This window comes from Babylonia areolata, chromosome 28 (genome assembly GCF_041734735.1).
Source record: "Babylonia areolata isolate BAREFJ2019XMU chromosome 28, ASM4173473v1, whole genome shotgun sequence".
NCBI lineage: Eukaryota > Metazoa > Mollusca > Gastropoda > Neogastropoda > Buccinidae > Babylonia > Babylonia areolata.
The window spans coordinates 2,374,665-2,388,096 of NC_134903.1; the positions used below are offsets into that span (position 1 = coordinate 2,374,665).

At 39.2% G+C, this 13,432-nt stretch overlaps 1 protein-coding gene across 1 annotated transcript in view; it reads right to left on the reverse strand.

Annotated features, from left to right (window-relative positions):
* LOC143301831 (exosome complex component 10-like) overlaps positions 1-11,032 on the reverse strand; it is a 49,430-nt gene extending 38,398 nt beyond the window's left edge. Inside the window, exons 1-5 of the mRNA XM_076616239.1 lie at positions 10,906-11,032; positions 9,644-9,777; positions 8,739-8,862; positions 7,308-7,412; positions 1,447-1,600 (exon numbers count right to left, since the gene is read on the reverse strand). Of these exons, the coding sequence (XP_076472354.1) occupies positions 1,447-1,600; positions 7,308-7,412; positions 8,739-8,862; positions 9,644-9,777; positions 10,906-11,031 (643 nt within the window). The 5' untranslated portion in view covers position 11,032. The remainder of the gene's footprint in view (positions 1-1,446; positions 1,601-7,307; positions 7,413-8,738; positions 8,863-9,643; positions 9,778-10,905) is intronic.
* Between the last annotated feature and the right edge of the window lie 2,400 nt (positions 11,033-13,432).

The following is a 13,432-nucleotide window of genomic DNA, read 5'->3' on the forward strand; positions in this document are numbered from 1 at the left end:
ACGATCGGCTTCAGATCCACTCTGTTTACGCATACCCAGATTCAAACACTCCACGGTTGGACGCCATTCTTTCTCTGTCTCTGGACCTTGCATTTGGAATGAACTTCCTCTTTGGCTTCGTCAGGTCTCTGCACTCACCTCTTTCAAGCTGGCCTTAAAACCCACCTCTTCACAAGATAGCCTCCCTCCCCTACCTCTTCCTTGTCTTCAGTTTCTTCAGTTTTAGAGTTATGCATGCGTGTGAATGAGTGGTGTGAAAGCGCTTTGGTTTGTCTCTGCACAAGATTCAGCACTATATAAATACCATTATTATTATTCATTATTATCATTATTACGTGTTGATTGGAAATGCTGCCATGGGGCAGAAAACAACAACCCAAACACCCAGAATTCTAGAGAGGGGACCAAATGGAGATGGGTGAGAGAACTGAGAACTAAGACAGATGGGGGGAGAAGGAAGGGGTGGGGGCCTTTCAATAGCTGTACACAACATCTGCGCTTTTTCATTTCTTTTCAAAGAAGAAAAGCAGCGTTCAGCTGCAGGCGTGTACCTCTGCTGGCCCATTTTTGTGGCTCAGGCAGTACTCAGACAGAACCCAAGGACCAGTTCTGGTTCAGCCAATCAGCACAGTTTGCTCCCCTAAGTGCTGAACACTTCTGTGATTATTCATTCTGTGGCCAACAGTGATATGGACGACATTCAGGTCTACACTCTGTCTCGTCGCCAACACTTTCTCGTTCACTTTGTGTGCTTGGCATTTTGTCTGTATCTACTCTGTGGCTCACTTCCCTTTCTAAACTGTAGCAGTCATTTTTTTCCCTACAGTCTGTTGTTTTTCTGGCATCAAATTCCTTTTTCTCTCCTTGTCGAGACCTGAACTGCCAGTCAAAGTCTCCGTGCACTGGAATTTGGTGCACTGATTTTTTTCTGTTTCATTTTTTGCAATCGTAACAGAATTTCTCCCCACCAATATTTGGTTTCATTTTTGCAGTCACAAAATTTCTCCCCACACTGATCTTTCTTTCTCATTTTTGCAACCTTAACAAGTCCTCTACCATTGCAGATCAGAATAAAAACTTTTTTTCTCCACCAGAATTCGAACAATTCTGTTTTCTATATCGTGATGGTGAGGCTGTACTCTTATACATCCCAGAATCAAGCAGGCTAACAGACACAGGAAACCTGAGCAACACTCCCACAGAAGCATCTGTAGTGAAGTGCATGACCCTTGGCTGTGTGGTCCCAGTCTTCCAAACTGAGCCCACAGCACACTTAGCTCTGGATATATCCAGCCAAGTGACTATGGGGAAAAAAAAACAAAAAAACCCAAAAAGCACCCCAAGTCTGATGGAATTTAAACCCACGTCATTTGTTACCTAATTATTTTGTGCACATGGGCTGGTGTCAAAATACTGTCACTTGACACACACAGAAAGAAAACTGACCTTGTAAAGACTTCTTGGCATGTGGCTTGTGTCGGATGACGGGGACGAAGGGCTTGTTGCTGTTGTCGATCTTGTCGCGGAAGCTCAACTGGGGGCGCTGGATGTTCTTGGCTGTCAGCAGCTGTACAGGGACAGAGCCCCCAGAACTGGTCCGCTGAAAGTAAAGGTATAGGACTAGCACCTGACCATTAGCAAGGTGTGTTTTAGTCACCTGTTTTTACATACAGGTATAGGGCTAACACCTGACTGTTAGCAAGGTGTGTTTTAGTCACCTGTTTTTACGTACAGGTATAGGGCTAACACCTGACTGTTAGCAAGGTGTGTTTTAGTCACCTGTTTTTACATACAGGTATAGGGCTAACACCTGACTGTTAGCAAGGCGTGTTTTAGTCACCTGTTTTTACATACAGGTATAGGGCTAACACCTGACTGTTAGCAAGGTGTGTTTTAGTCACCTGTTTTTACATACAGGTATAGGGCTAACACCTGACTGTTAGCAAGGTGTGTTTTAGCCACCTGTTTTTACGTACAGGTATAGGGCTAACACCTGACTGTTAGCAAGGTGTGTTTTAGTCACCTGTTTTTACGTACAGGTATAGGGCTAACACCTGACTGTTAGCAAGGCGTGTTTTAGCCACCTGTTTTTACATACAGGTATAGGGCTAACACCTGACTGTTAGCGAGGTGTGTTTTAGTCACCTGTTTTTACGTAAAGGTGCAGGGCTAACACCTGCGCAAGGTGTTTTCTTCACCCTTTTTAAGTACAGGTATAGGATGACCACCTAGAGTGTTTAAAAGTATAACTATAGATAGAGGACCAACACCTGATTGTCCGCATGGTATATTCTTCACCCTTTTCAAGTACAGGTATAGGATGAACACCTAGAGTGTTTAAAAGTATAACTATAGATAGAGGACCAACACCTGATTGTCCACATGGTATATTCTTCACCCTTTTCAAGTACAGGTATAGGATGACCACCTAGAGTGTTTAAAAGTATAACTATAGATAGAGGACCAACACCTGATTGTCAGCATGGTATATTCTTCACCCTTTTCAAGTACAGGTATAGGATGACCACCTAGAGTGTTTAAAAGTATAACTATAGATAGAGGACCAACACCTGATTGTCAGCATGGTATATTCTTCACCCTTTTCAAGTACAGGTATAGGATGAACACCTAGAGTGTTTAAAAGTATAACTATAGATAGAGGACTACACACCTGATTGTCAGCATGGTATATTCTTCACCCTTTTCAAGTACAGGTATAGGATGAACACCTAGAGTGTTTAAAAGTATAACTATAGATAGAGGACCAACACCTGATTGTCAGCATGGTATATTCTTCACCCTTTTCAAGTACAGGTATAGGATGAACACCTAGAGTGTTTAAAAGTATAACTATAGATAGAGGACTACACACCTGATTGTCAGCATGGTATATTCTTCACCCTTTTTAAGTACAGGTATAGGATGACCACCTAGAGTGTTTAAAAGTATAAATAGAGGACTACACACCTGATTGTCAGCATGGTATATTCTTCACCCTTTTTAAGTACAGGTATAGGATGAACACCTAGAGTGTTTAAAAGTATAACTATAGATAGAGGACTACACACCTGATTGTCCGCATGGTATATTCTTCACCCTTTTTAAGTACAGGTATAGGATGAACACCTAGAGTGTTTAAAAGTATAACTATAGATAGAGGACTACACACCTGATTGTCCGCATGGTATATTCTTCACCCTTTTTAAGTACAGGTATAGGATGAACACCTAGAGTGTTTAAAAGTATAACTATAGATAGAGGACCAACACCTGATTGTCCGCATGGTATATTCTTCACCCTTTTTAAGTACAGGTATAGGATGACCACCTAGAGTGTTTAAAAGTATAACTAGAGGACCAACACCTGATTGTCCGCATGGTATATTCTTCACCCTTTTCAAGTACAGGTATAGGATGACCACCTAGAGTGTTTAAAAGTATAACTATAGATAGAGGACCAACACCTGATTGTCAGCATGGTATATTCTTCACCCTTTTCAAGTACAGGTATAGGATGAACACCTAGAGTGTTTAAAAGTATAACTATAGATAGAGGACCAACACCTGATTGTCAGCATGGTATATTCTTCACCCTTTTCAAGTACAGGTATAGGATGACCACCTAGAGTGTTTAAAAGTATAACTATAGATAGAGGACCAACACCTGATTGTCAGCATGGTATATTCTTCACCCTTTTCAAGTACAGGTATAGGATGACCACCTAGAGTGTTTAAAAGTATAACTATAGATAGAGGACCAACACCTGATTGTCAGCATGGTATATTCTTCACCCTTTTCAAGTACAGGTATAGGATGACCACCTAGAGTGTTTAAAAGTATAACTATAGATAGAGGACCAACACCTGATTGTCAGCATGGTATATTCTTCACCCTTTTCAAGTACAGGTATAGGATGAACACCTAGAGTGTTTAAAAGTATAACTATAGATAGAGGACCAACACCTGATTGTCAGCATGGTATATTCTTCACCCTTTTCAAGTACAGGTATAGGATGAACACCTAGAGTGTTTAAAAGTATAACTATAGATAGAGGACTACACACCTGATTGTCAGCATGGTATATTCTTCACCCTTTTTAAGTACAGGTATAGGATGACCACCTAGAGTGTTTAAAAGTATAAATAGAGGACTACACACCTGATTGTCCGCATGGTATATTCTTCACCCTTTTTAAGTACAGGTATAGGATGACCACCTAGAGTGTTTAAAAGTATAACTATAGATAGAGGACCAACACCTGATTGTCAGCATGGTATATTCTTCACCCTTTTCAAGTACAGGTATAGGATGAACACCTAGAGTGTTTAAAAGTATAACTATAGATAGAGGACTACACACCTGATTGTCAGCATGGTATATTCTTCACCCTTTTTAAGTACAGGTATAGGATGACCACCTAGAGTGTTTAAAAGTATAACTATAGATAGAGGACCAACACCTGATTGTCAGCATGGTATATTCTTCACCCTTTTCAAGTACAGGTATAGGATGAACACCTAGAGTGTTTAAAAGTATAACTATAGATAGAGGACCAACACCTGATTGTCAGCATGGTATATTCTTCACCCTTTTCAAGTACAGGTATAGGATGACCACCTAGAGTGTTTAAAAGTATAACTATAGATAGAGGACTACACACCTGATTGTCAGCATGGTATATTCTTCACCCTTTTCAAGTACAGGTATAGGATGAACACCTAGAGTGTTTAAAAGTATAACTATAGATAGAGGACCAACACCTGATTGTCAGCATGGTATATTCTTCACCCTTTTCAAGTACAGGTATAGGATGACCACCTAGAGTGTTTAAAAGTATAACTATAGATAGAGGACCAACACCTGATTGTCCACATGGTATATTCTTCACCCTTTTCAAGTACAGGTATAGGATGAACACCTAGAGTGTTTAAAAGTATAACTATAGATAGAGGACCAACACCTGATTGTCAGCATGGTATATTCTTCACCCTTTTCAAGTACAGGTATAGGATGAACACCTAGAGTGTTTAAAAGTATAAATAGAGGACTAACACCTGATTGTCAGCATGGTATATTCTTCACCCTTTTTAAGTACAGGTATAGGATGACCACCTAGAGTGTTTAAAAGTATAAATAGAGGACTACACACCTGATTGTCCGCATGGTATATTCTTCACCCTTTTCAAGTACAGGTATAGGATGAACACCTAGAGTGTTTAAAAGTATAAATAGAGGACTAACACCTGATTGTCAGCAAGGTGTTTCCATCACCTTTTAAAAACACAAGTACAAGACTAACGTGTGATTGTCAGCAAGGTGTTTCCATCACCTTTTAAAAACACAAGTACAAGACTAACGTGTGATTGTCAGCAAGGTGTTTTCTTCACCTTTTTTAACTTCAGGTACAGGACTAACACCTGAGTGTTAACTTTTTCTTCCCAGGTTTGAAGTATTTGTACAAGACTAATATGATTTTAGCGAGGTGGTTTATTCACCTTTTTCAAGTACAGGTATGCGCAGGGTTCCAAAAGACATGGGCAAACAAAATTCCAAAATTAGAACTCAATGTCACGGACACCATTCACACTTTGTCATCAATATAATTTGCATCACAGTCAGAGATATAATTAGTATTCTGTGACTGATACAGTTTGCATACTATTTGCATCACCGTCACTGAGATAATTAGTACCTTGTCATTGATATAATTAGTACCCTATCACTGACATAATTTATAAACTCACTGAAATAAATAGTACCCTGTCACTGACATAATTTGCACCCGGTCATTGACATAACTAGCATTCTGTCACTATAATTTGTATCCTCTTTCACTGATATAATTTGTATAATAATGACCCTGTCACTGACATAATTAATATCCTGCCACTGACATAATTAGTCCCTTGTCACTGACACAATTAGGAAGCAGTCACTGACATAATTAGTTCCCTGTCATTGACATGATTAATACACAGTCACGGACATAATTAGTCAACTGTCATTAATATAATTAGTACCCTGCACTGACATAATTAGCATAAACTTTCACTGACATAATTTGTACCCTGTCACTGACATAATTAGTAAAGTGTCACTGACATATTTAATACTCTGTCATTGACATGATTAGTAAACAGTCACAGACATGATTAATAAATAGTTACTAACACAATTAGTACCCTGCACTGACATAATTAGCACAAACTGTCACTGACATAATTAGTTAACTGTCACTGACATATTTAATACCCTGTCATTGACACGATTAGTAAACAGTCACAGACATAATTAGTAAACTGTCACAGACATGATTAGTTAATTGCCATAAACACAGTTAGTACCCTGCACTGACATAATTAGCACAAACTGTCACTGACATAATTAGTTAACTGTCACTGACATATTTAATACCCTGTCATTGACACGATTAGTAAACAGTCACAGACATAATTAGTAAACTGTCACAGACATGATTAGTACCCTGCACTGTCATAATTCGCATGAACTTTCACTGACATAATTTGCATCCTGTCACAGACATGATTAGTACCCTGCACTGTCATAACTAGGAAAATGTCACTGGCATAAATAGTAAACTGTCTCTTGCATAATTAGGACACTCTCGATGACATAATTAGTACCTTGTCACAAACATAACTGATAACCTGTCACTGACATAATTAAGAAACTGTCACTGGCATAATCAAAACACTGTCAATGACATAACCAGTAAACCGTCACTAACTTAATCAGTACCCTGTCGAACTGTCACTGACATAGGACACTGTCACAGACATAATTAAGACACTGTCACTGACATAGGACACTGTCACAGACATAATTGAGAGACTGTCACTGACATAGGAAATTGTCACAGACATAATCGAGACACTGTCACTGACATAGGACACTGTCACAGACATAACTGAGACACTGTCACTGACATAGGACATTGTCACAGACATAATCGAGACACTGTCACTGACATAGGACACTGTCACAGACATAATTAAGACACTGTCACTGACAAAGGACATTGTCAGAGACATAAATGAGACACTGTCACTGACATAGGACATTGTCACAGACATAATCGAGACACTGTCACTGACATAGGACACTGTCACAGACATAATTAAGACACTGTCACTGACATAGGACACTGTCACAGACATAATTGAGAGACTGTCACTGACATAGGAAATTGTCACAGACATAACTGAGACACTGTCACTGACATAGGACACTGTCACAGACATAACTGAGACACTGTCACTGACGCACATTGTGTGCTGTAACCTACCTTTTTATTCCAGGAGGCCACAGCGGGGTTGGGTCGGTTGATGGCCGACACCACCAGTTTCTGTTCGTTCTTCTTCACCCCTGTCGCTTCGTCCACTGCAGTACCCTGACAACAACAAACAAAAATAAAATAAAATAAAATTTAAAAAATGCATGCAACATTCACCTTTCACTGGCATGCGCTTAACACTAGATAACTAAAATACAAATGTTATGGACAGGAGGCTCAAAATCTCACTCAAGCAGAAAGAGGTGTTTTTTTTCTTTTTTCTTTTTTTTTTTGCAATTAATAATAGAATGGTATAACATAATTCTTTGACAATAGTACTTTTTCTATAGCCAAGAGGTTCAGAGAATACATGCACAGTGCATACACTTACCGAGTGATACAGAATGTTACACAACTGTTGCCAATGACAACACAAGACAAGGGGTTCAGAATAATGTGCATCTTTAAGTGGCACAGATATTCTGCAGTGACATAGATTTGCTATGTAACAATAACACTGATTTAGAACACAGTCTGAAAACCATTTCTGCACACAAAATGACTAACTGATCAAATGTGTTACATCTTCATAAGAAACGTCAATGTTCCAGATCTCTCTCTCTCTCTCTCTCTCTCTCTCTCTCTCTTTCTTGCTCCATCTTCTGCGCCTTTTCAGTTGCATAATCAGAATCATCATGCCAGTAATTAAAAAGTAATTTTTAAAAATCCACTCAGATAGTTGTAAAACAAAGCCTTTCTATATTTTGGCATTTGCCACAATACTGACACATGCTTGTCAAAACTTCCATTGTGATTATTCTGAAGAAATCAACGAACATAATCTCTTTTCTTGCTGAAATTAGTGAAAGGCCAAACAGATTTCATACTTTCGTAACAGTGATATTTCTGTTGGTTTTCTGAAACAGACTGTGTGTATGACAGACATGTCTGCAGCAGTAATGAGAAGAAGAATGGAAACTGACACAGCACTCCATCCAGAAAACTGCTCTTGGTGCTTTGCAGAACACATTATACTGTTACAGTGTTACATTCACACACACACACACACACACACACACATATATATACACGCATCAAAATGTACCAAGCAAACTATACACTATACATTGTAATACAAACATGCATACTTTCAAATATAAATACACACACACACACACACACACACAGACACACACACACACACACAGAGAAAGTACACACACACACAAACACACACACAAAGTACACACACAGACACAAAGCACACACACACACACACACACACACACACACACACACACATATCAGTTTGTGTCTGTGGTACATGTAACTTTGCATGCGTGTCTTATAAACCTTGTTAAGATTTAATTGACATTAAAATTGATTGTGATTCACACACACACACACACACACACACACACACACACACACACTGTGACTCACAACTCTCTCCAGGATCTGATCGTTGGCGTCCATGATGACGTCAAACTGTTCATCCAGCTCCAGAGCATGGCTGGTGCCGGAGATGGTGCCCTTCACATTGTGGTGTCGCATCACGCTCTGCAGCCTGTGCCACAAAGAAAAGAGAGGATGTCACAGCTCTTTAAGAGAGAGAGAGACAACCCCATCCCAACCCCCACTGCATACCCGCCGTGGAGTGATGGCCTAGAGGTAACGCGTCCGCCTAGGAAGCGAGAGAATCTGAGCGCGCTGGTTTGGATCACGGTTCAGCCACGGATATTTTCTCCCCCTCCACTAGACCTTGAGTGGTGGTCTGGATGCCAGTCATTCGGATGAGACGATAAACCGAGGTCCCGTGTGCAGCATGCACTTAGTGCACGTAAAAGAACCCACAGCAACAAAAGGGTTGTTCCTGGCAAAATTGTGTAGAAAAATCCACTTCGATAGGTAAAACAAATAAAACTGCACGCAGGAAAAAATACAAAAAAAATGGGTGGCGCTGTAGTATAGCGACGTGCTCTCCCTGGGGAGAGCAGCCTGAATTTCACACAGAGAAATCCGTTTTGATAAAAAGAGAAATACAATACAATACAACACCAAGTACCAACATCCAGACTACACAGTACACAAATCCAAACTATAAATAAAAATCAAATATTTTTTTCCCAAAAAAATATAAATATAAAACAAATTTGACTCAAGTCATCAAATGCAAAGGAACCCAATATACCTCAATGAAAAAAGTCATTAAACAATAACAACATAAAATAAATAAACAAATGAACAAACCATTTCCGCCAACCATACACTGGATCTGACTGTTACAGAGTAGTCCCAAAAAACCCATCCTTTTCTCCCTTTTTATTTTTTGAAAAAAGGATACTCACAGTTGCAGAAGACGCCTGGCCTCCAGGTCCATGATGTTGCGAACATTGTCGTACGTGGAGTAGTAGTCGTAGTCATCCCCTGTCGGAAGATCATTGGATGCTTTTGTTGCCTGCACCACTGTTCTCAGCATTTTCTGTTCAACAGAGAGAGAAGTATGAAAAATCAAGCACCATTTTTATGTTTGTTTGTTGTTCCTTTTCAATTACATGTTCCATTTGTTCAAATGTTTATAATTTTCATTTTTCTAATGAAACATTTTTTTTCCAACTAGAACGAGTAACAACAAAAGGCTAATGATTTTTTTCAGAATTTATTCCACTTTCAGCTGGTCAAACTGTCCTGTATGACAAGTTAAGTTGTATCATAAATATCCTTTTTGCAACTTCAGAAGAAAACTCAACAATTTTATTAATATATTATTATACTTTGGTATGTGAATAATCAATATAACAAAGACTACAACTAGTACAAGTATATCAGCTTTTAATTTAATAATAATAACAAAAACATTTAATTTCAAATCTTAAAAAGCATCTTCTCTTTCACAAAAATAACATCCATTCGCACCAAAAGAATGAAAGATGCTGAGATTGGAACACAGATGTCAATGCCATTCCAACTCTTGAATTCCTTGTGACTTATCTGATGTAAGTTCAAGAGCTACAAAAGTCTAAAAGCACACTGTATACAATTCACTGATGGCTTCACACAAAATCTTAACATCCACAAGCCTCCAAACTGCCAGAGCACAGTCATAAGAGCAAAGATATGGCAAATATTGCAATAAATGTGAATAATCAAACCACTATCTCTATTATTTCAGTGTATGTGTGTGTATTATTATGTCACTTTGTGTTTGTATGCGCACAGCTGTGTGTGTGTGTGTGTGTGTGTGTGTGTGTGTGTGTGTGTGTGTGTACATACATGTAGTATGTACATTTACATATATGTTTGTGTGTTGAAATTTCACTTTCACTTCAGTTTTATTAGCTCGAAACACCTTTGTGAATAACCGATAAATATGAATACATTTCCAGCGATTATACCAATTTTCTACTAGTATATGCTATTTCAATGCTCAGGATTTTTTTTAAATATTTATAGAGCGCAGAACCATAACTTATAACCAGTCCACATTATCATGGATGTCCTGGAACTTACTGTGAAAACACGTGCAACTTACTTTCAACTTGTGGACAACGCAAAATGTTCATGTGTATGTTACAAAATATCTACCATCATGAAGTAAACTGACTCTTACCTGCGAAAAATCATTAATGCTTGTACATCCTGGAAACAATTCCGCAGGCTTTTCTTCTGAATTATTCGTATCAACATCCATTTTACTGGTCGAGGCATCACAATCGTGTGCTCCAGATGAGGCCATGTTTTAGCCTTTATATCTTATTGCCGGAAGAATCTAAAAGTAAGAGGCTGTACATATATATAAACCGGACTCTGTATATCTATATATATCTTTGTATATATGTATATATGTGTGGGGGTGTGGGATATGGGCGTATGTGTGTGTGCTTGTACAAGTAAGTGTTCATCTGTGTGTGTGTGTGTGTGTGTGTGTGTGTGTGTGTGTGTGCTATGCTCAATTTTGTAATATGCTCAAAGGAGGCAAAAAAGTCATTTTAGCTGTTAGTAAGATGATTAGATTTGCAAATGTTGCCTAGTTATACTTTTGGAGTTAAAAGACATTTGTGTTGTCTCAACTTTATGTGACATTGTTGTGTATTTGGAAATGTTTGTTATGGGCACGAAAAGAGTATTTTGCAGTAATCCTCCATACTCCAATAGGAGTGAAAGGATAATTAAAACTTGAAACTTGAAACTTGAAACTTGTGCCGTGGAAGCTGCGATAGGTAGCCTAGAAATGAGTGTGTGGAGGAGGGGGGTAGAGGAGGTGCAGGGTAATGTGTGTGTGTGTGTGTGTGTGTGTGTGTGTGTGTGTGTGTGTTGGGGCTCATGTACGTTTATGTGTATTTGACTGTGCTTTCATATCTGTGAAACTGCATGTTTGGTGCATATCTGTTATGCATGTGTGGGTGTATGTGTGAATGTGTGTCTTCATGTTTTACATTTATTTGCTTATTTATCATCATTGTTGTCTTATTTATTTATTTATTTATTTATTATTATTACTACTACCTTTTTTCATATTATAATTATTATTTATTTATTTATCTATTTATGTATTTATTTACTTATTTATGTACGCTTATCTATTATTTATTCACCTTTTTTTCTCAAGGCCTGACTAAGCGCGTTGGGCTACGCCGCTCAGGTCAGGCATCTTCTTGGCAGATGTGGTGTAGTGTATATGGATTTGTCCGAACGCAGTGACGCCTCCTTCAGCTACTGAAACTGAAACTGAAACGGACTCTGCTCTAACAAATCGTTTCATCATTCGTTTTTTGTTGTTGTTGTTGTTGTTGTTGTTGTTGTTTTGGGGTGGGGGGATGGGGGGGGGGTTGTTTGTTTGTTTGCTGTTGTTGTTTTGTATTTTTTGTTGTTTTTAAGAGGAAAACGTTTATTGTTATGCGTCCATCCTCATACAGATTTACCTGCTTCTTTTTCCTAAAGACGTGACAGTTATTTGCTAAACTGGGCCCAGTAACTGTTTTACATGAATGACTCCGCCCACTGGCAGCTGTGTTCACAGCAGCGTCTGCCGTTTTTTTTTTTCAGACGATACAAGGAACTACGTCAACGAGGCCACAAGTATCCTCCAGAGAGATCTGAACATTGGCAGACTACATGATTGGTCAGAGGCTCCTCCGTCCGTCAGTTTCAACCCACTGGCAGAAAAACCGACTCAGTGATGCCACGTTCTCAAACTGAATGGGAGAGAAAGAAAAAAAGAAACTAAAAAGTAGAACGCGCTTTGTCGGCCAAATGAGAGGGAGGAACGCTCGGTGAAAGTGAATCCTACTCCATCAATCAAACTGAGAGTGAAGTGGAGAAGAATGATCTCGGTGTCCACATCTTTTCTTCTTTTTTTTTCTTTTTTTTTAACTGAGATAACAAGTTCTCCTCAGTCAACTCAGTAGTTCAAAGACCACTGATATGGCCCGGCCAAACAACATCAAAACCAACCCTGCACACGGGACCCCGGTTTGTCGTCTCATTCGACTCGGAAAGACCATGAGTCAACTCAGTGAACTTGGGCCGAGAAAGGGCGAGAGCGGGATTCGAACCCACACCGGCCCTCACGGACTCTCTGTATTGGCAGCTGAGCGTCTTAACCATCTGCCACTTTCCTTCATCTTAATTTAAGTTGTCGGGTCATACGGTGTGATCCGGCAAAACTCGTCAGTATTGTAAAGTAGCCTACGCCCGTCGTTCAGTCAAAGCCTGTCTGTGTTTTTGTCTGTGTGTGTTTCTGTGTGTATGTTTTTTATGTGTTAGATTTCGGTGTTGAGAAACTGGTTTTGCATGGCGAATAAAGTCCCCTGGTGCAAGTTGTTTATCACTATCCACGTGTTGGCAGTGAATGTTCAGATTGTTTTCCTTTGTCTGTGATCCGATCAGAGGCACATAAGATTGTGCCTTGATTCTATGAATATTTTACTGATTTTGTCGAATTCCTCTGAATATTTGGTGTGAGGTTGTTTCATATGCACACGGTTTTAGGCACACACACACTTGGTGTTGGCCTGTTTTGATGATGTTCTCCCTTTTGGGGGACTGATCTACACGAGACGATAGAAGCCAGCAGATTCAGCTCAATAAGCTTTTTTTTTCGTTTCTTTTCTTTTCTTTTTCTTCCGCCCCCCCCC